General features: G+C 38.4%; 1 protein-coding gene across 4 annotated transcripts in view; it reads left to right on the top strand.

Moving 5' to 3' along the window:
* Positions 1-22,767, top strand: part of SMARCC1 (SWI/SNF related, matrix associated, actin dependent regulator of chromatin subfamily c member 1) — a 177,464-nt gene that overhangs the window by 86,080 nt on the left and 68,617 nt on the right. For all 4 annotated transcript variants that reach the window (XM_045049537.1, XM_045049532.1, XM_045049531.1 and 1 more), the window contains 3 exons: positions 3,511-3,570; positions 11,918-12,176; positions 12,888-13,049. In XM_045049537.1, coding sequence (XP_044905472.1) covers positions 3,511-3,570; positions 11,918-12,176; positions 12,888-13,049 — 481 coding nt within the window. The remainder of the gene's footprint in view (positions 1-3,510; positions 3,571-11,917; positions 12,177-12,887; positions 13,050-22,767) is intronic.

The raw sequence follows: 22,767 nt of genomic DNA, 5'->3' as shown, positions 1-22,767 counted from the left end.
GGGAGTACGGTCCTGCTGACACCTCAGTTCTTGTCCTGGTTGTATTGATTTTGGACTTCTAGCCCCCTGACCTATGAGCGAATGAATTTTTATTATTTTGAATGTTTCATCAAGTTTGTGAGAATTTGATTATAGTAGCCATATGGAACTAATAGACTTGAATAGCCTTGTATATATTATATCTATATATATTTCAACATCTTTCTGAAAAGAAAACTCTAGGCCCAGATGATTCTACTGATGCATTTGTACCAAACATTTGAGGAAGAAATAATACCAACCTATATAAACTCTTCCAGAAAATAAAAGTGGAGAGAACTATTATATTCTTTTATAGTTAAATATAAATACACACACACACACACACACACACACACACACACAGTCACTGAGCTTCTGGCTATATAAACAATATAAATAAGTTTAAAAAAGAATGAATGTGTAAAAGAATATGCATGATTGTCCTTAACAGCTTTATCCAAGATAGCCAAAAACCATAAACAATCAGTCATGTAAATGGATAAATTGTAGTTTATTCAAACAATATAATATTAACACAAAAATGAAAAGAAATGACTTCATAAAAAGAGTGTGGTTGAATATCATCGACCTACTATTAAACAAGAAGCCAGACCCACAGACTACATACTGAATGGTTTTACAAAGTTCAGATCCAAGAAAAACTAGCCTATGATTATAGAAGTCAGAATAGTGTGTACTCCTGTTGGTATCAACTTGAGGTTTAAAGGAGAGAACCTTAGATGTTGATTTAGGTGATTATATGGGTGTATATGTGAAATTGTATCTAACTGTATACCTAAGGTTTGGGTTTTTTATTGAACATACATTCTGCCTTAGTAAACACCAAAGAAAGCATTTCTAAAACCATGCACAACCCCCACAAACATCTCAAGGATTATGAGATGAGATTATGCACCCTTCTCAGAGCTAGTTTTTATCAAGAGGAGAAACTGTACCTTTGTGGCTGAGACGTGGAGAAATGCTCACTGCCACACACCTACCTAATAAATGTCATGTTTAGGTTGTACAGATCTTTCCTGTTACTCAGGTTTTCCTTCCTTAGAATTTAGATGAAATGTTAATGAATGTTGTTCCTCTTGGAATTTTGTTCCTCTGTCTGATTGACAGTCATTTCTGAGATTAGTTCATTAAAAGATGAAACTTGTTGTCTTAAAGTAATCATTAAGGGTTACGGGGCACCTGGGTGGCTCAGTCAGTTAAGGGTCCAACTCTTGATTTCGGCTTAGGTCATGATCTCATGGTTTGTGAATTTGAGCCCCACGTTCGGCTCTGTGCTGACAGTGCAGTGCCTGCTTGGGATTCTCTCTCCCTCTCTTGCCCTTCCTCCGCTTGCATGCTCTCTCCCTCTCTTTCTCTAAATAAATAAGTAAACTTAATAGAAGTCATTAAAAAGAAAGTAATCCTTAAGGAATCTGAGCAATGTATTATGAGTTCTAGCTACATGCCTTTTTGTCCATCTCACAAAGTCCTGCTTTAAGACTTAATTCTACAATGCTTAATTCCACAATGTTTCAATTCCTCTTTATTCTCTAGTTAAAGTAGTTATTTTTAGTACAGTTTTTTGCAAAAATTTCAGAATATGTATTGAATACCATGGAAACCTAGCAAATCATAATTTAACTTTTACCCACAATATGTAACACAGCATGCAGAAAGGTTGAGTCAACAAATTGAGAGGCTTTGTTGTCACAAACAAGGAAATCACAGACTATAGAAATTTTCTCTTCATTTTTAAAACTATAATCTACCCAAATAGAGTTTACAGAGAAGGGATATGTTAGAATATATATTCTGAGTTAATAACATTTGCAGGTAAAGAATAATGTCAGGTATACCACACATCCAGTCTTCTGAAGGGAGCAGGGTGTACAAATCAGAAGTATGAATCAATTGATAAATCTTAGTTTTTAGGTAACACAAAGTTGGTTTTCTTATACCCCCCCATGCTCATGTGAGTTGTCAGTTAAAGGGATTCTTGTTTTAAAAATGTTTGTTTTGGAGGAAGAAGAGGGGGAGGGGCAGAGAGAGAGGGGGAGAAAGAGTCCCAAGCACTCTCCACCCTTAGCATGGAGCCCACATAGCCTGATCCCACAACCTTGAGATCGTGACCTGAGCCAAAATCAACAGTCCAGGGCTCAACCCCCAGTTAAAGGGATTCTTACGGAAAGAGTGATTTGCAGTTTAGGGAATTACTTGGTGATTATTTTATTCAAGAGATGTTGAAAATATGAAGTTGTTGCAATTGGAATCAAGAATCTTTTTTTTTTTTTTTTTTAATTTTTTTTCAACGTTTATTTATTTTTGGGACAGAGAGAGACAGAGCATGAATGGGGGAGGGGCAGAGAGAGAGGGAGACACAGAATCTGTAACGGGCTCCAGGCTCTGAGCCATCAGCCCAGAGCCCGACGCGGGGCTCGAACTCACAGACCGTGAGATCGTGACCTGGCTGAAGTCGGACGCTTAACCAACTGCGCCACCCAGGCGCCCCTGGAATCAAGAATCTTTCAAGGGGTGCCTGAGTGGCTCAGTTGGTTGAGCTTAGATCATTCTCTCCTGGATGGAGTTCGAGCCCCATGTCGGGCTCTGTGCTGACAGCTCAGAGCCTGGAGCCTGCTTTGGATTCTCTCTCTCTGCCCCTCTCCTACTCAGTTTCTCTCTCTCTCTGAAAAATAAACAGGGGCGCCTGGGTGGCTCAGTCGGTTAAGCGTCCGACTTCAGCTCAGGTCATGATCTCACAGACCCTGAGTTGGAGCCCTGCATCAGGCTCTGTACTGACAGCTCAGAGCCTGGAGCCTGCTTTGAATTCTATGTCTCCCTCTCTCTCTGCCCCTTCCCTGTTCATGCTCTGTCTCTCTGTCTCAAAAATAAATAAAAACATTAAAAAAATTTTTTTAATAAATAAGCATGAAAATATTAAAAAAAAAAAAAAGAATCTTCCAGAGTAATTTATGTGTAGTACAATTTGTCTTTGAATCTTAGAAAAAGTACTGTGTTCAAGTTATACTAAATGTTTGTGTTACGTTTATGATATCCAACCAGTTCATGGTATGCATTAAAATATTGTGCCTTTGTAGCTTCAAAAGTATTGTCAAATTTCAAAATAATAGAAACAACATATCTAAATGGTCTATGAGTCCTTAATAGAAAACAAGAAATCTTTGAAATAAGTCTGCCTTTCTGTTGGAAGTTTAGAATCCTCAAGTGTTTTATTTCTGTTGCTCAGGGACTTTTTTTTTCCAAAGATTTTATTTTTAAGTAATCTCTACACCCAGTGTGGGGCTCCAACTTAACCCCAAGATCAAGAGTTGCGTGCTGTACCGATTGAGCCAGTCAGGTGCCCCACCTACTGCTTAGGGACTTACTTGGTTGTGTGCATAAAACAGCCCCCTGAACTTAGAAGGAACTCCTGCTGAGCTCCATGCTCAGCCTTTAGGAGTGAGTGTCTAATTTTTGGTTTTGTTTCTTTAGAGTAAAGGTGCTAGTGCTGGAAGAGAATGGACTGAACAGGAGACCCTTCTGCTCCTAGAGGTAAGCACATTAATAGTGGAGCCCCTTTATCCACACAGGAGGTGGGTGCTTAGTTTCTGTGACTCGCATTTGAAGTACACCTTTGGAATTAATCCTGAAGTTTTTTGAACCATGTATTGAGTTTTAAGAGAATTTTCTTGGTCCATCATTATTTAAATATCATACCTAGAAGTGATGTGCTGGCTATCAGTAGGGAAGATCAGACCTGGATATGTGTTATTTTGGCCCAGGTTGGGTTGTTTCATTTTAAATCTTTGCCAATATTAAACAATTATTACGGCTTTGCAAAAGTAGTCTGGATCTGTAACTTTTCCTCCAAAATTGGAAGATTTGGCACTTCTGGCACCTCATTCCCATGTAACAATAATTTGCTGACCTTGAGTAGCAGATGTTACTTTGAAGTGGAATGTTTCTTCAGATTCCAGTTGTTGTTTTTGTAACTTAGCCCACCTCGGTCATTGTAGATGAGTTCTCTGGTGCTGGTGTGCATTTGTACAACCTCCATATTTCCCAGAAGGCATACCAGAGAAGTAGATGAAGATGCCTGCCACTGAAAATACTGTTTGTTCTTGAAAGTAGAACACTGTCGTAAACTAGTGGTAATTCAAAATATGTCAGTCAGCTTGTTGAATACTTTTTGGAATTCTTCATGTCTTTGGAGATTCTTGAAAATACTTACACAAGTAACTCTTAGCAATTATTTCTACTCTGGAGAGTAAGAGAATGTTAGGTTCCATATTTATCAACCATTTTTGAAGAGGACCATTTATCTTTAGTTACAGAACAGTGATTGGGTAAAATGAAGACTGCATGGTACTACATAGTATTTGTGGGTAGAATGTACGTGTGAGAGCCAAATTAGGACCAAATGAGGAAGTGTACTGTTAGATCTCTTAGGAACGCTTTTGCCTACAAAGAACAGGATGTAGCTAGCAAAGATTAAACCAAAAAGGACATTGTTTTTTTTTTTGTTCAACTGGCTATCTTTAGATTGGCAATTCCAACATACTTTTTACTACTCAAGTACATCATCAGGTTCCTAGCTTCTTTCTTCTTTTGTTTTCCTTCTTTAGCTGTCTGCATTCTGTCTCTCTGTGTTCTCTTCTGCTCCCAGCAAGGCTGATTTATTCACTGGTTTCATATCCCTGTTCAAAACAGTAAGAAAATTGGAAATGGCACTTCTGGGGCTCTTCTTGGGATGAAAAGCTTAACCAGAAGCCCCTCATCAGTCTTCCCTTCTATCTTAGTAATCAAAATGGGTCTCAGTGGTCACCAAGTATTGCAGGTGGTGCTGGGAAAAGAACGAGTTTTCTGGTTTCATTAATGGGGTCAACCTGGAGGGAGGTATGATTGCTGCTGGTAACTTCTAGTGCTTGCTCTGTTTATAACATTTAGAGCAAAGAACTTGCAGAGGAAGAGAGCTCATTTTCAGTGGAGTATTCATCTGATCCAAACTTGTATATCATGTGTAACATTTGCAATTCAGAAATGAAGCATCAAATAGAAGATTAGACTAGGTCAGCAGTTCTCAAACGTTTTGGTCTCAGGATATACTTCTACTCTTAAAAATTACATTGAGGTTTCAAAGAATTTTTGTGAGTTAATCAGTATTTTCTGTATTGTAAATTAAAACTGAGGAAACTAATTTACTTAAAAATAACAATAAACCCATTGCAAGTTTTTATGAAAAATTTTTATCAGAAATAGATTTTGAAAAATAAGTGTGTTAGTAAAAAGTGGTGTCACCCGTTAGCCATATCTATAATGTTTGACTTTATAGAATACAGCTGGATTTTCATATTTGTTTTTTTCATCATATATGTTGTTTTAGTTAAAATACATTAGGACTATTTAGTATCATCTGGACGTGTATTTGGAAACACAAAGAATATCTTAATGACCTTTTCAGATAATTATAAATACTCCTGTAGGAGAGGCTTTCATGGCAGGTACATATTTTTCAGAATTCTAATTTTCACTTAATCATTGGCAAAAAGCACTCAGTTGTTTTCTTCAAAGTGACACTTCTGACAATCCTGTTTGCTTTTAAGAAAACATTTTCCTGGCTGTTGTGGTGGTGAGTGCCTGTTAGTCCCAGGTGTCCAGAAGGCTGAGGCAGGAGGGTTGCTTAAGCAGGAGGGTTGCTTAAGTCTTAGGTTCAGGACTGGAGTGTGCTGTGCTAGCTGGGTGTCTGTACTAAGTTTGGCATCAGTATGATGACTTCCTAGAGCGAGGGACCACCATGATGCCTAAGGCAGGGTGAACTGGCCCAGGTCAGAAATGGAGCAGATCGGAACTCCCGTGCTGATCAGAAAACGTCTGCCAGATATCTGTGCCTACAGACCATGGTGTGTTAGCCACGGTGTGCTAGCGTTTACATGCTAGTAAAAATGATGTTCGGGGTGCCTGGGTGGCTCAGTCAGTTGAGTGTCTGACTTCGGCTCAGGTCATGGTCTCGCTGTATGTGAGTTCGAGCCCCGCGTCGGGCTCTGTGTTGACGGCTCAGAGCCTGGAGCCTGTTTCAGATTCTGGGTCTCCCTCTCTCTCTCTGCCCTTCCCCCGCTCATGCTCTGTCTCTCTTTCTCTCTCTGTCAAAAATAAACATTAAAAAATTTTTTTAAAAAATGATCTTCAATGAAAATGGCTAGTTGAGCTTGAAACTCAAATGATCACACAGTGCTTTTCCTTCAGACAGCCATCATGCTTGGATAGTTGATTTTTAGTTTTCTTGTGTACCTCACATTTCATAGTACCAAATATTAAAAACAAGTGAACTTTGATGTTTAAATTTGTAAGATTAATCATTTTACAGTAAAGTTGGATTATTTTTGTGAGTGTGGCAGTGAAGAAGAAGGTGATTATTAAGATATTCTTGGGGCACCTGGGTGGCTCAGTCAGTTGAGCATGCAACGTCAGTTCAGGTCATAGTCTCGCAGTTTGTGAATTCGAGTCCCACACTGGGCTCTGTGCCGACAGCTCAGGGCCTGGAGCCTGCTTCGGATTCTGTGTCTGTTTCTCCCTCTCTCTGTCCCTCCCCTGCACGCACGAGCTCTCTCTTTCTCTCTCAAAACTAAACATTAAAAAAAAAAAAAAAAAAAAAAAAAAAAAAGACTGGTGCCACTGCCTTGATTCATGCTGAGGGTAGGTGGTTCACTCACCACTGCTTTAGCATCCACCGTGCACGTGTCATCATAGTGAAAAAGCAGCAGTGTCCTGTTGCTATTGTGAAAACGGTTTTGATCTCTTGGTTCCCCTGAAAAATATGGTGCCCCATGGGTCTCCGAGCCATACTGAGATACACTGGACCTACTGATAGCTCATCTTCCTTCCTTCCTTCCTTCCTTCCTTCCTTCCTTCCTTCCTTCCTTCCTTCCTTCCTTCCTTCCTTCCTTCCTTCCTTCCTTCCTTCTTTCCTTTTTGAGAGAGAGAAGGAGCAAGTAAGCAAGGGGCAGAGAGAGAGAGAGAGGGAATGAGAATATCCCACAAGGGGCAGAGAGAGAGGGAGGGAGACAGAGACAGAGAGAAGCAGGACTCACCCAGGGCTTGTGTTTTGCCCATAGCGGGACTTGTGATGGTTCATGTTTCTGTATTGCTTTTAATTTTGTTTTTTGAGTTTTTCCAACAGTCGTATTTGGTTTAAGAAGTTTTAGTGGTGTATTAATTATTTCTTTTTCTTTTTTACATTTCTCTTCTCCTTTTCCTTATTCTGTCTTCTCAATATCTCTGCATTAAAATTCAAAAAGATTTCTTCTTTTTGAGTTTTTACCACACTTTAAAACAAAATTATTTATTTTTGAGAGAGAAAGAGAACGAACGGTGAGGGGGAAGAGAGAGAATCCCAAGCAGGCTTCAAACTATCAGCACAGAGCACAATGCAGGGCTGAAACTCACGAACTGCAAGACCATGACCTGAACCGAAACCGAGAGTTGGATGCTTAACAGACTGAGCCACCCTGGCACCCCAAGTTTTTACCACTATTTTGATGTACTCTTATCTACTCATTTGTTATCGGTAATATGCAGAGAGCTTCTTTTCTGAGCCACTTTTTATTTATTTCAGGACTGTTTTGTCTAGTCATATTTGCCCTGGACGTTTACTTAATGTGTTTAAAGTTTTTAGTACTTGGCGGGGAATATACTTTCATGTTGCTTTGGGCTTTAGGGAGTAATTAGTTGTACAGCACCAATTGGAGTATCGTTCTTATCAGTTCTTTTTCTTTCTATACATTGACACTCAAAATTTTCTCTTCTACGTTTAAGAATAGTGAATAGAGTGAGAACAGAATGGCTGAGCTGCTGTTTATCCTGAACATATTCAAGAAAACCACAGTATCCTTACACAATAGTGCATTTTTTTTCTCCTGCAGGTGGAACCTGTAGAGTGGTTGGTTTTTCTTTTAAACATGCAGTTGAATCAACAGGTGTTGTCTCTGCTTACACAGAGGTGCCCCAGCAGCATTGCTTACCACTAACATCTTCTATTTCTGTAGTTTATTTATTGATAATTAATAGCTTAAGAATATGAAGCCAGATGAAATTTTTTTTTTTAAATTTTTTTTACATTTATTTAATTTTGAGAGACAGCACAAGTGGGGGAGGGGCAGAGAGAGAATGAGACACAGATTAGACACAGATTGGAAGCAGGCTCCAGGCTCTGAGCTGTCAGCACAGAGCCCAACGTGGGGCTCGAACTCACAAACCGTGAGATCATGACCTGAGCCGAAGTCAGACACTTAACGCACTGAGCCACCCAGGTGCCCCGAGATGAAAATTTTTTAAGGATTTATAACCAAATGACCAAAACCAGTCAATTTTTTCCTAATAAATAGAAAAATCTGGAAGATGCATTAAGGTTTATTGTTTCCCCCCCCAATCATGTCATTTTATTAGACAAGTATATCACACAGGCAGCACCCCAACTATTTTGTATTATTTCTGAGACCACCTGCTTTTATTTTAAAAACACCTTATTTGATATGGTCTCTCATCAAAACACACACAGCTCTTCTGTGGAATGCTGCAGATTATTATCTGTGATTTTGTTTAGTACAATGTTTTATTACATATATTGGAGGCATAGTTTCAGCTTTGCAAATAACCAAAATAGAATCTACACACTGGATGAATAAATGGAATTTGAAAAGACCTTGAATGAATTGGTAGACATGAAGGCTATATAAGGCTTTCTGTTAGCTTTTTGAAAAAATACATTGGGTAAGATCAAGATGATGGAGACTTATTTGAGTAGATTTCATTTGTAAGATGTGTGAGGAATTCCAGGGGTTTCACCTGAAAATGTGTCACCAGTTTAAGTCACAAAAGGCTGATAACTCAGTCTTCTGAGCAGTTTGACATTGCATTGACAGATTCAGGGTGCCAGAATGGAAGAAGAAATGTCAGCATTCTATTTCATAGTGATTAAGGGGGTTTTTTAAAGAGGCTTTTACAATATTAAGTCCTCAACTTGTAACAGTTGTCTTCCTGGTCATTATAATTGTCCCTGGGCTTGAAATTGACAAGACCTGAGTCTGGGAGCTTATTGGTTCCTCCCTTATTAACTTCAGTCTTTCTCCTGCCTGCTTTGTTTTCTCATGCCTTGTGTTTATTTTCCCTTAGATGATTAGTGGACATGAAATCTTGTACCTGCAGATAAAATCCATTAAGGTTATTAACGTTTATCACTGAAAGAGTTCCCCACGTTTTTTGTACTGGCTAGATTACAGAAGCAGTAGCATTGGACGATACTCCGTAAACAGCATCAAAGATTTGCTCGTAGTGTGCATGTCCCTGATACACCTTTCCTTGATATGCTACCCAAGGAGTTGTTTTTTCTGTGTAATTTTGAATTACGTTTTAGATGAGTATGTCTTCCAATTAAAAAAAATATTGTCTTGAGGAAGAGCCCTTTTTTACAGGTTTTGTGTGGGGTTTTTTTGTTTTGTTTTTTTACATTTGGAGCCATGGGAAACACAAATTCCTTTCCTGGTCTAGTCCAGTTTCCTGTGGTCACGTTCAGCAAATTTTATTGGTTACTGTGTTTAAGGCACCGCGGCAGACTCTGTAGACTGAGATGGCTAGGCCATAGTCTTTGCAGGTAAGGGATTCAACGGAAACAGGTTAAAACAAAAAAATGAGTGCAGTGTCCTCAGCTTCACAATTGGAGCCGTACCCAGAGCACAAGACAAGTACATAGGGATGGCTGTGTGTCAGGCTGGGTGGATGAGACTCAGTGCATGGCTTTCTGGGAATGGGACAGCTGTATTGTTGGCTCCAGTATATGATATTTTGGGTACAGAGCAAAGTGTCCACAGGCACAATGACTAGGAAGACTATTTCTGGATATTCCTAGAACATGAAAGAGTAGTGAGTAGAGTGGAAGAAGTAGGCAGAGTCCCGATCCTATGTGGACTTCATTCAGTAAGATAATAACGAGCAAGGAAATAATTTTAGGCAGGAGAGAGACAGTGTCATGTGTGAAACATAGTTCACTCTGGCAATAGGAAGAAAGATGAATTTAAGGATAGAGAGAGATGGGTGATTCTGAGAATGCAGGTAAGGAGCCAGCTCATAGTAGGAAGAATGAAGGTGTTTTATACTCCTGTAAAATGTCTGCTAATATATCAGCCTTCCTCCTCCTTCCCAGCTAGTCTGTCGCCATGTTCTGTTTGAAAACATGTCTTTGATTCCCTGTTATGTAATGCTGCCATTAGTGCCCAAGCTCGGAACTTCACTCGTTTCTCAGCCTTATGCTTTTCGGAATGCTCTTTGTTGATTTTTGCATGTCAAAGGGTTCCTTAGCTTTACTCTGGAAAAAACTGCCTGAACTTTCTTCATGAGGAAAAAAATAAAGGAAGAAATTTTTTTTAAGTAAATTTCCTTGAAAAGTCTGTGATAGAGTATCCTAAGAAAATCTCCCCATAATCAGATACATAAGGTGGTCCCTAAAGTTACACATTTCTGGCCCCAACGACCTTAGTGAGAGAAATTGATTTTTATTTTTTGTTACATTCTAGGTCTTTTTTCTAATGCCTTCTAGAACTACCTGAGGCCACTGGCTATCCAGAGGAAACCCAGAATTAGCCTTGTTTTTTCAAGGGATTTAAGAAATAAGATCATTCTCTGGTGTGGGTTTTGAGGAGTCTTCTACCACTGCAGCAAAGAAGGCAAGCCTGGGTCGGCAGTTGGAGCCCTGGGTTAGGAATTCACTTACGTAAACATGGAGAGAACCATCGTCATCACAAGCTCAGCTCACAGTGTAGCTCAGCAAATCAAGCTCTAGAACAGGATTTTTCAGCCTCCCACAATGAACATTTGGGCCAGATAGTTTTTTGTTGTGGTGGCTCTTCTTACGTGCATTAAAGAGAACGTTTAACATCATCCATGGTTTCTACCCACTAGATGCCAGTAGCACCTCCTCAGTTGTGTCAACCCAAAATGTCTGCCTACATTGCCAAATGTCCCCAAGGAGGCAGAATTGCCCCTGGTTGTGAATCCTGTGAGAACAGCAGCTTTGGTTAGCTACTGAATAGGTTCTTACCCAGTTAATTCCTCGACTTTCTTTGTACCACGTATTTCTGATTCTCTTTACAACTTTCTGTCCCTCTCCCCCTTAGAGACTGCTTTTACTCTTTTTGAGGGTTTTTCAGCATTTTTCTCTGAAGAATAAATTTTTAAATTGGAAATTTATATACTTCATAAATTTTAGCCTCAGTTTCTTAATTTCTAGCAATAAAGACTTGGAGTTTGAATGGGATTGTGTTGAACCTGCTATTCTGTTTGGAGAGAGTTGACATCTTAATAATATTGGGTCTTCTAATGGATGAATACAGTATATCTCTTCATTTATTTAGGTCTTTAATTTCTCTCAGCGTGTTTTATTTTTTTCAAGCATGTTGTTCTTACATATTACATATTCTTTATTACATTTGTTCCTAGTTATTTCGGTTTTGTGCTATCTTAAAGACTTTTCCTATTGAAAACTTTTCATTGCTTATACATAGAGAAGTATAATTGAGTTTTTGTTACCTGTCTATCCTCTGACCTTGCTAAACTTTATAGTTTTAGTATTTTTCTGTAGACTTACTAGGATTTTCTATGTAAACAGTCATGTGTGTATTCGTGAAAAACACTTTTTCTTCCTTTTATATATGTGTTTTTTATTTTTCTTGCTTGAGATTTAATGTAATTAGAAAAGCAATCAAATCTACCTATTTTCTTATGTAAAGTATAATCATTTTCATTTTTTTAAACCCCGAACTGTTTTTAAGAACAGTCATAGGCTTTTGATATTGTTACGTATTAGTTCCTTGTTACCTGATACTAAAGCACCTGGATTTCTCTGTTGTAGGCCCTGGAGATGTACAAGGATGATTGGAACAAAGTGTCAGAGCATGTCGGAAGTCGTACTCAGGATGAATGCATCCTCCACTTTCTGAGGCTTCCTATTGAGGACCCGTACCTTGAGAATTCGGATGCCTCCCTGGGGCCCCTGGCTTACCAGCCTGTCCCTTTCAGTCAGTCAGGAAACCCAGTCATGAGCACTGTTGCTTTTTTGGCATCCGTGGTGGACCCTCGTGTGGCATCTGCTGCAGCAAAAGCAGCTTTGGGTATGGACTTTCCTGAACCGTGTCATCAGCACAGTAGTTTCAGATAATAGCCTAGTACTTGCCTTTATATATGTGTTGTCTCTGACTGGCAGGTTATCAGCTGCTATGTTTATTTCAGTTAGCAGAAAGTCAGACATTACCTCTTTAAGTTACCATATTAAAGAGTATTACAACATTTTTAACTAAAACACTTAAAATTCATAGTTTTAAAATTAAGAGCATTTATTAAGAATTGGCGGGGCAAAACAGTTTTTTGTCGTATATTTTATGATTCATTTGGACTTTGACATAACCAGCAAAAGGAACCATTTAACGTTGTTGGATCTTATTACAATTAGAACTTTGTCACACTATAAACTCTTTTTCAGCTTTCTGGTTGTTTAATCCTTGCTATTTTCTTTACTATCAATCTAGCTTGCAGAGTTAGGTTAAGTTTGGGCAAAAATTTTGATTGTTATAGACGGAAATTTAGAGATCTTTGTTACTTACACAGCAGGATACTGCGACACATAAGTTAAAATGTACAATCTTAGAATTTCATCAGCGTACGTGACTACCTCATTTGGCATTCTTGTTTTGCTGGAATAGATAAGCCTGAGCACCCAGAAAGGTCAGTGCTTGTAAGACACTAATGTGTCAGAGTCCATAGTGGTCTATGTTAAAGCAAATATTTGCACACTAGGTCACACTTGCATTTTGATTCTTGTACAGAGGAGTTTTCTCGGGTCCGAGAGGAGGTACCACTGGAATTGGTTGAAGCTCACGTCAAGAAAGTACAAGAAGCAGCTCGAGCCTCTGGGAAAGTGGACCCCACATATGGCCTTGAGAGCAGTTGCATTGCAGGCACGGGACCTGATGAGCCAGAGAAGCTTGGTGAGTCACAGCTGTCCCCATGGGCAAGGGTAGTAGATGCTGTATTTTCCTCTCAGCTTGCTAAAATAATTGGGTTTGTTTGTGCTTAAAAGCAAAAACAATGATCAGTATCAATTTGTCCTTAAGATTAACATTTGATTTTTTTCTCATCATTTTCTGTTATGGTAGATAGAATTTAAAGGCTGTTTCAGAACTGTTAATAACATCACAGCTGTGAAGTATTTGATGCCAGTTTTTAAGATTTATTTGTTTGTTGGCTGGTTGGTTTGTTTAAATAATCTTTATACCCAGCATGGGGTTCAAACTCACAACCCCGAGATCAAGAGTCACATACTTCACCAACTGACTCAGCCAGCCAGGCACCTCGTGATACCTGTTTTTATTTTTATTTATTTGTTTGTTTGTTTATTGTTTATTTATTTTTGAAGGAGAGAGAGCATGAGCCAGGGAGGGGCAGAGACAGGGAGAGAGACACACAGAATCTGAAACGGGCTCCAGGCTCTGAGCTGTCGGCGCAAAGCCTGACATGGGGTTCAAGCTCAGAACTGTGAGGTCATGACCTGGGCCAAAGTCAGACACTTAACCAACTGAGCCACCCAGGCTCCCCTCATGATAACTGTTTTTAGATCTAGTTTTTGAGCATATAGACATAAGAATACTGAAAGGGCTTCTGTGATTATTTCAATTTATAAGTTGCTGGGTAGGTTTAAGTTCATTGTTGTTTTTCATTACTTTTTAATTGAGGTAAAATTCACATAACATAAAATCCTCCATTTTAATCCTTTAAAAGTATAGAATCCGGTTCACAGTGTTGTATATCTGTCACCAGTATCTAATTCCAGAACACTTTGATCACTCCAAAAGACAATCCCATACCAATTAAGCAGTCATTTCCCATTTGTTTCTCTCATGAGCCCTGGGAACCACTAATTTGCTTTCTGTCTCTATGGATTTGCCTATTCTGTATGTTTCCTGTAAATGGAAGCATACATTATGTGGGCTTTTGAGTCTGACTTCTTTCACTTAGCATAAGGTTTTCAAGTTCATCCATGTTGTAGTGTAAAATCAGTACTTCATTCCTTTCTGTGCTGAATAATGTTCTTTCAGTGGATATTCCATTTTACTTATCCATTTATGAGTTCATGTGTATTTGTACTGTTGTCACTTTTTCACTATTTTGAATAATGCTGCTATGAACGTTGACTACTGTTTTGTGAACATAGTTTGTTCGATTTTTGGTAGGAGTGGAATTGGTAATTCTATGTTTAGCTTTTTGAGAAACAACTCAACTGTTTTCCATAGTGGTTGTACAATTTTAGGTTTTCACCAGCAATGTATGAATGTTCCAACTTCTCCACATCCTCACCAACACTTGGTTCCCCCTCCCCCACCCTTTTAAAAAATAAACCACAAGTGGATGTGAAGTGGTATCTTGTGGTTTTCATTTGCATTCAATTTGTGGAGTGTTGCCATCTTAACAGTATGAAGTCTCAATGAATACAGGATGCCTTTCCCTTTAATTAGGTCTTCTTTAAGCATTGTTGTTGAAGTTTTTAGTTGTATGTTCTTGACACATGTTTTATATTTCCTTTAGTTAAATTTATTCCTGTGTATTTTATTCTTTTGAATGCTATTGTAAATGAGATTATTTTCCTGATCTTGGGAGGAATGCATTTTGTTACTAAGTATGGTGTTAGTTGTTGGACTTTCCTAGATTCCTTTTATCAAATTTGGAAAATTCTCTCTATAATTTGTTGAATGTTTTTATCCAGAAAATGTGTTGGAATTTGCCAATTGCTTTTTCTGTATCAGTTGAGATGGCCATGTGGTATTTTTACCTTATTCTTTATATATGTTGTATTAATTGATTCTGCCTGTTGAGCCACTTTTGGGTTTCTGGGATAAATCCCACTTGATTATGGGAATTATAATATTCCATTGGATTTAGTTTGCTTCTAGTATTTTGTTGAGGATTTTTGCACCTATATTCATAAGGGACATTTGTTTATTGCTTTTCATTTTTTGTGGTATTTTTATCTGGTTTGATGTCGAGGTAATACTGGCTTCCAAGAATGAGTAAGGAATTGTTCTTTATTTTATTTATTTATTTTTTTTGAAGAATAGGAGAATTATGGATGTTCATTCTTCTTTAAGTGTTTTCTGGAATTCACATGGGAAACCATCAAGTCCTGATTTTTTTTTAAACTGTATTCACATTTCTATTTATTTATTCATTCATTCATGAGAGAGAGAGAGAGAGAGAGAGAGAGAGAGAGAGAGAGACTCCCACGAGGTGCAGAGAGAAGTGGGAGAGAGTGTGGAGCCCAGAGCAGGGCTCCAGCTCACACAGTGAGGGGCTCAAACTCATGACCCATGAGATCAGGACCTGAGCTGAAGTTGGATGCTTAACTGACTGAGCCAGGCGTCCCATGGGTTATTTTTGTTGTTATTTTGTTTGGTTTTGTTTTGTTTTCTAAGAACTGATTCCAATCTATGTACTTGTTGCAAGTCTGTTTAGGTTTTCTATTTTTTTTTTGAGTCAGTTTTTATAGTTTGTGCCTTTCTAGAAATTTGTCCATTTCATATACATTGTCTCACCTATTGGCCACACACACACACACAGACACAGATACACAAACACAAATCATAACAACCAAAAGTGAAAACAATGCAAATGTCCATCAGCTGATGAATGGGTAAACAAAATGTGGTATTAAAATGGAATATTATTCAGCCATAAAATGGAATGGAGTATTGACATATGTGACATCACGGATCATCCTTGAAAACATGGTATGTAGAAAGAAAAACAGAGGAAGGGTGCCTGGGTGGCTTAGTCCATTGAGTGTCCGACTTCTGCTCAGGTCATAATCTCACTGTTCATGAGTTCGAGCCCCGCATCAGGCTCTGTGCTGACGGCTTGGGGACTGGAGCCTGCTTTGGATTCTGTGTCTCCCTCTCTCTCTCTGCCCCTCCCCTGCTCATGCTCTGTCTCTCTCTGTCTCTCAAAAGTAAATAAACATTGAAAAAAAAAACAGAGGAGAAAATATATTATTTAATTCTAATTATATGAAATATAAACAGGCAGATTTGTAGAGACAGAAAGTACATTAATGGTTGCTTAGGACTAGGAGGAAGAGGCGCAAAGGAGGATGATAGCTAAAAGGTATACGGTTTCTGTTTGAGGTGATGGAAAGATTTTAAAATTTACTGTGGTAATGGTTGCACGTATGTGGGAATATACTAAAATTCGTTGAATTGTACTCTTTTAATGGGTTGATCATATGGTATATGAATTATATGGCAGTAAAGCTTTTTTTTTTCACAATGTCTTTTTACATTCCTTTTTATTTTTGTAAGTTTGGTAGTAACATCCATATTTTCATTCCTGATTTTAGTACTTTGGTCCACTCTTGGTTTTTGTTTTTGTTTTTCCTTCATCAATCTAAAGACTTGTCAATTTTATCTTTCAAAGAACCAACTTTTGATTTCAGTGATTCTTTCTATTGTTTTTCTATTCTCATTTATCTCCACTGTAATCTTCATTCTTCCTTCTGCTTCTTTTTGCTGAAGTTTGCTCTTCTAATACTTCCTTACGTTGGAGGATGGGATATTGATTTGAGAAATTTATTAATGTTGACTTCCATATTAATATCCCTCTCAGCACTCCTTTTTACTGCAATCCATAAATTTAGACATATTTCATTTTCGTGTTCATTTTTCTCAAAGTGTTTTATTACTTCCCTTTTGGTTTCTTCTTTGACTTGTGGGTTGTTTTAAGAATGAATGGTTTAATATATACCAATTAGTGAAGTTTTTAGATTTCCTTCTGTTACTGATGTCTAATTTTATTCCGTTGTATTCAGAGAAGATAATTTGTGTGGTTTCTATCTTCTAAAATTCACTGAGACTTTTGTTGCCTAATACATTGTCCTGGAAAATATTCCTTTTGCATTATGCTCTTGTTGAATGGCATTTTCTGTGTGTGTTTGGTGTGGCTGGTTTATAGTGTTGTTCAAGTTGTCTATCATTTTTCTGGTTGGTCTTTACTTTATTGAAAATGATGTCTTGAAATTTCCAACAATTATTGAACTATCTATGTTTCTTCAGTTCTGTCTGGTTTTGGTTCATATATTTTAAGGCTCTGTTGTTAGTTGCATATATTATCACTGTTCTTTTTGGTGGATCAGCCCTTTTATCATTATATAACCCCTTTTTCTCTTGTAATCTTTTTTGCCTAAAAGTCTCTTTTAGCGGATACTAACATACCATTCCACCTCTGTTTGGGTTACTGTGTTTGTATGAAATATCTTTTTCCATTAATTTACTTTTCAGTCTATTTGTGTCTTTGGACTTAAGATAGGTCTCTTATAGACAGCATATTGTCTGTTGGATTTTAGGATTTTGCAGACTTTGATTGTACCTTTGGTTCTGCCCTGTAGAGGCATAGGACTTTCAAAAGCTATTTACCTTCATTAGCTCTGAGTTCTCTCATCTGTGATGTGAAAATGATGATTAAGTACTCTCTATAACATATTGCTGTAGCTATGCCAGTCTTTGATATTGGACAGATGACATTTTTGCTATTAAGGACTTTACTCATCTATTTTTATTTAATTTATCATGAGAGCAGTAAAATTTTAGTAAAGTAGCTTCTTAGCAGTACCTGGCTTCTCAAATGGCAGTGTTCCTGTAGGTTAAAAGAGGCTAATTTTCACACCAAGTAAGATATTTTGTATAGAATTATCAGTAGTTGATTCCCAATGTTTCTTAACCAACTGAGCCACCCAGGCACCCGATTCCCAACATTTCTTACATTGTGCATTAATATTTTTCTTTTCATTCATTACAAAACAGTTTCTTTTTTTGTTTTAAGGTTTATTTATTTATTTTGAGAGAAAGAGCATGAGCAAGGGAGGGGCAGAGAGAGAGGGAGGATCCCAAGAAGGCTCCATGCTGTCAGCTTAGAGGCTGACATGGGGCTTGGTCTCTCTCACTCACCGTAAGATCATGACTTGAGCTGAAATCTAGAATTGGATGCTTAACCAACTGAGCTACCCAGGCACCCCCATTCTGAAACAATTTCTGATGAATAACTCAAGCTAAACGTTTATTGCTGTCAACCTTGCCTGATTCCATCTCTGTCTCAGTCACATACAATTTATACACTTAGACTTCAGCTACAGTCACTTTTTTTTTTTTTTTTTTTTGGTCTCTTACATTCTTATAGAATAAAGGTAATGTGAAGTACAAATTAAAATTGCTGGGCAGTACTCCACAGATGATACATTTGCCTCCTGGTGCTCTGTTCTGGGTGGTTTGAGTCGACATCAGTGAGGTCTCTTCAAACTTAAAATTTTATGGTCTCCATGGGTTTGCATAGGTCCTTCCACTATTGTTCCCTCTGCTTTCTTAAAAGTGTCAGTCTTGCTGTCACATTTTGTAGATAATGTCTGGGAACAGATTTCCAGATTTATCAAAAACCTCTCACTCGGGGCGCCTGGGTGGCGCAGTCAGTTAAGCGTCCGACTTCAGCCAGGTCACGATCTCACGGTCCGTGAGTTCGAGCCCCGCGTCAGGCTCTGGGCTGATGGCTCAGAGCCTGGAGCCTGTTTCCGATTCTGTGTCTCCCTCTCTCTCTGCCCCTCCCCCATTCATGCTCTGTTTCTCTCTGTCCCAAAAATAAATAAACGTTGAAAAAAAAAATTAAAAAAAAAAAAAAAAAAAAAAAAACCTCTCACTCTAACCATAAGAGCAAATTATTGACCTGTTCTTAGCAGAGTATGTACACTATTTCTTAGTTTGAAAGCTCACTTATTTTTGTCTTAGATAGATACCCAAATCAGCAAGCCAAGCCACATCTCTGTTGCTTTTTATTGATTCTGCACCAGCAGGCAGTGCCCAGCTCAGGCAGGGGAAGCCTGAGCCTATTGAATGCCTGGGAAATGTGTCACTTTCCTCGACTTTTTTGTGGTTTGGGTTCATTTGTAGGGTCTTTTGGTTCCCTGTGGTCATGGAATTGAAAAGGATTGGCACAGCCTTCTTAATTTGATTCAAAGAAGTTTCTGTACTATGCAAAACGAGGGACATGTTTTTACATGTAAATCTGTTTTTAAAATTTTGGTAGGTGATACCCTAGAGAATTAGTGGTTAAAAAACAGATTGCAAACTTAGCTATTTCTAGTTTAGCAGGATTTAAGAGGACAAAAACAAAATCTAGTAACCTCAGTCTGACCCAGTAGTGAATGTATGCTTTTCACAGTGTGCAAAGCTTGGATCAGACTGCTGCAGGTAGCACTGGAGGTGACAGGGGATGATTCTTTGAATGGCATGAAAAGTAAAATTAATTCATAGTGTCTGGAAATAGCCTATCAGATAACTTCTCTGATTTGCAGTGGATACTTAACTAGTTGCAGCAACAGAATTTGAGTCCTTTTACCATTTAGTAAGGCATAAAGAAAGTACCAGCGTAACATGAATGTTTCGGGATGTGTTGTAATAGAATTCTATAACTTAACACTGACCTATGATAGTTAATGTGATTTATATTGGGCTGTGACTAATAAAATAAATTAGGAGATAACAAATGGTTCTTGCTGTGGACTTGGCTCAACAAAATTATGTGAAGTTAACAGTGTACCTCCTTTCCTTCTCATTCACATTTCATTTTTTTTTTAATTTTTTTTTTTTAACGTTTATTTTTGGGACAGAGAGAGACAGAGCATGAACGGGGGAGGGGCAGAGAGAGAGGGAGACACAGAATCCGAAGCAGGCTCCAGGCTCTGAGCCATCAGCCCAGAGCCTGACGCAGGGCTCGAACTCACGGACCGTGAGATCCTGACCTGAGCCGAAGTTGGACGCTCAACCGACTGAGCCACCCAGGCGCCCCCTCATTCACATTTCAAATGGGGAGATAGAGGAAAGAAAGTACAGTAAAACCTTGGATTGCAAGTAACTTATTCTGCGAGTGTTCCACAACATGAGCAAACATTTCTAATAAATTGTAACTTGATAAATGAGTGATATCTTGCAATATGAGTAGTATGTGACACCGAACATCACATAATTACAATTGAGCCAGTGGTTCTTTTTTTTTTTTCCCCCAATATATGAAGTTTATTGTCAAATTGGTTTCCATACAACACCCAGTGCTCATCCCAAAAGGTACCCTCCTCAATACCCATCGCCCACCCTCCCCTTCCTCCCACCCCCCATCAACCCTCAGTTTGTTCTCAGTTTTTAAGAGTCTCTTATGCTTTGGCTCTCTGCCACTCTAACCTCTTTTTTTTTCCCTTCTCCTCCCCCATGGGTTTCTGTTAAGTTTCTCAGGATCCACATAAGAGTGAAACCATATGGTATCTGTCTTTCTCTGTATGAGCCAGTGGTTCTTGAAATTCACTTTGATACACAAATGCTTTGGATTACAAGCATGTTTCCAGAAGGAATTATACCAAGCTTTACCTATATCAATTTTACATAAATATTTATTTATTCATTCATTCATTCATTCATTCATTCATTCGTTTTTTGAGAAGGAGAGAGAGCGTAAGCAGGGAAGGGGCAGAGGGAGAGAATCCCAGGAAGCTTCTGTGCTGTCAGCACAGAGCCCGATGCAGGGCCTTGATCTCGTGAACTGTGATATCATGACCTGAGCCAGGATCAAGAGTCAGGACACTTACCTGACTGAGCCACCCAGACACCCCTCAGATTTACATTTAAACTGACACTTGGTATAACAAAATAGCACCTTATCACATAGCACGCTGATTTGAAATAGAATGGTGTAGGATTTTTCTTATCAAGATGATGTACTTGAGTGGGAGGTTCACATACTGTTTATTGTGATATTTATTTTACTATGTTCCCCATGTGTTAACTTGTATGTATTAACAATGGTAAATGATAATACAGGAAAAAATAAGTTTTCTTATGAAATACAGGACAACTCTTGGATTTCTCCCATTAACCTATCTAACTTCATTGAGAGTTTGTATTGGGGGAGCGTTTGGTAAAATGAAAGTAAAAATAGATGAAGGTCTGAAACACCTCTTATTTTCATTTAAGAAACGAGTGCTCGCTTATCAGGAGGGGCTTGTCTGTCCTCTTTCACTCTAGTCATTTACCAGTATCTTCTGACGTCTCTAAATTTGTGTGGTCTTTTGTTTTTGTTTGGTCAGAGACCATTCTAGGAATAGAAAAAGTAATACTGATATTTAAGACCTCTTGCATTTACCTAAAATTATTATCAGGTTTTATTTGCCCTGGGTTATAGGGGAAGGTAAAGGAAGTTAAGATAAAAAAAAAAAAAAAAGAATTCTTAAACATTTTTCAGAAGGTGCTGAAAATCATCATTTCTTTGAGTATCTATATCCGTGACACATTATATAGGAATTTTCTGATTAATCCTTTGAGTTTCTTTTCTGGATAACTCTTTGGAGGAAGCGGTATTGTTTTTATTGTAAAACCAAGAAAGTTTTTGGCAGGTTACATAGACTTGTGAGAATCGGAGCTACATTTTGAACCTAAATCTCTGATCCTAAAGCTCACCCTCTTTTTATTGTAGCATGCTGCCAGAAGTAGCATATGTGGTGCGTCTGTGCATTTTTCATTCATTGAAGAAGGATCATTAAAGACTTGATAGCTCCATCATACTGTCCTGCCTTACATCCTATGAGAAATATAATGGGGAAAGACCCAGACCCTCTTATAAACCTATAGGAGCTGTATAAGGAGACAGGCACATGTACCAGGAAGAGCAGCTGGATGATTCATCTCTACAAGATCAAGTGCTAAGAAACCCACGGCAAAATTTCATCAGAGTGATTCAGTGTATGAGCTTATACCGCATAAGCATTCTTGAATGGGAGGTCCGTCTTAAGCTAGACTTTTTTTTTTTTCTTTTAACTCATAGGGATAAATAAGATGTAAATGTGTTATGTTATTGTGTTGTTTCATTGTGTTTTAGATGCTAGGGTACTGTTGACCAAAGCAGACCAAAATCCCCACCTGCAACTGCAAGAATTGTTTGTTTGTTTATTCATTTATTTAGAGAGTGTGCCTGCGGGGGGGCGGGGTGGGGCCAAAGAGAGCAAATCCCAAGTAGACTCCTTGTGCTACAGGGCTCTGTCTCACAAACCTCAAGATCAAGATCTGAGCCGAAAGAGTCAGAAGCTTAACTGACTGAGCCACTCAGGTGCCCCAGGATTGTATCTTTTCAAGGTGGAAGATGAAATATATGGTATATAAAAACATAGATTGTGTAAATTAAATATAAATATGTAGAAACAGTTTGTTGGTTGATAAGTGGTATGGTACAAATTAAAGCAGGGTATGAAGATAAATTGTGAAGTGTGTGGAATTGCGATTTTCAAGTAAAGGTCAGGGAATATGTTATCAAGAAAGTGACATTTGGACAAAGCTGTAAATGAGGCAAAGGAAGGTCAGAGTGCTCTAGGCATTGGGAGCAATTAGTGTACAGATAGGAGATGGGAGCTGCCTGGCATAGTTGAGGAATAGCAAGGGGGTATCATGGACAAGTAGCTGGATTGCACTGAGGAGGAGGTCATGGGAAATGATGAGGGCCTCGTGGACCACTGTAACATTTTAGTTTTTACTCTAGGTAGGGTCATTGGAGCCAATGAGGGGAAGAGGTTCGAGCAGAAGAGCATGAGTCTGACCTGTATTTTTATTTATTTATTTATTTATTTATTTAATTTTT

This window comes from Felis catus, chromosome A2 (assembly GCF_018350175.1).
Source record: "Felis catus isolate Fca126 chromosome A2, F.catus_Fca126_mat1.0, whole genome shotgun sequence".
Lineage (NCBI taxonomy): Eukaryota > Metazoa > Chordata > Mammalia > Carnivora > Felidae > Felis > Felis catus.
This window is presented reverse-complemented; position numbering and strand designations above follow the sequence as displayed.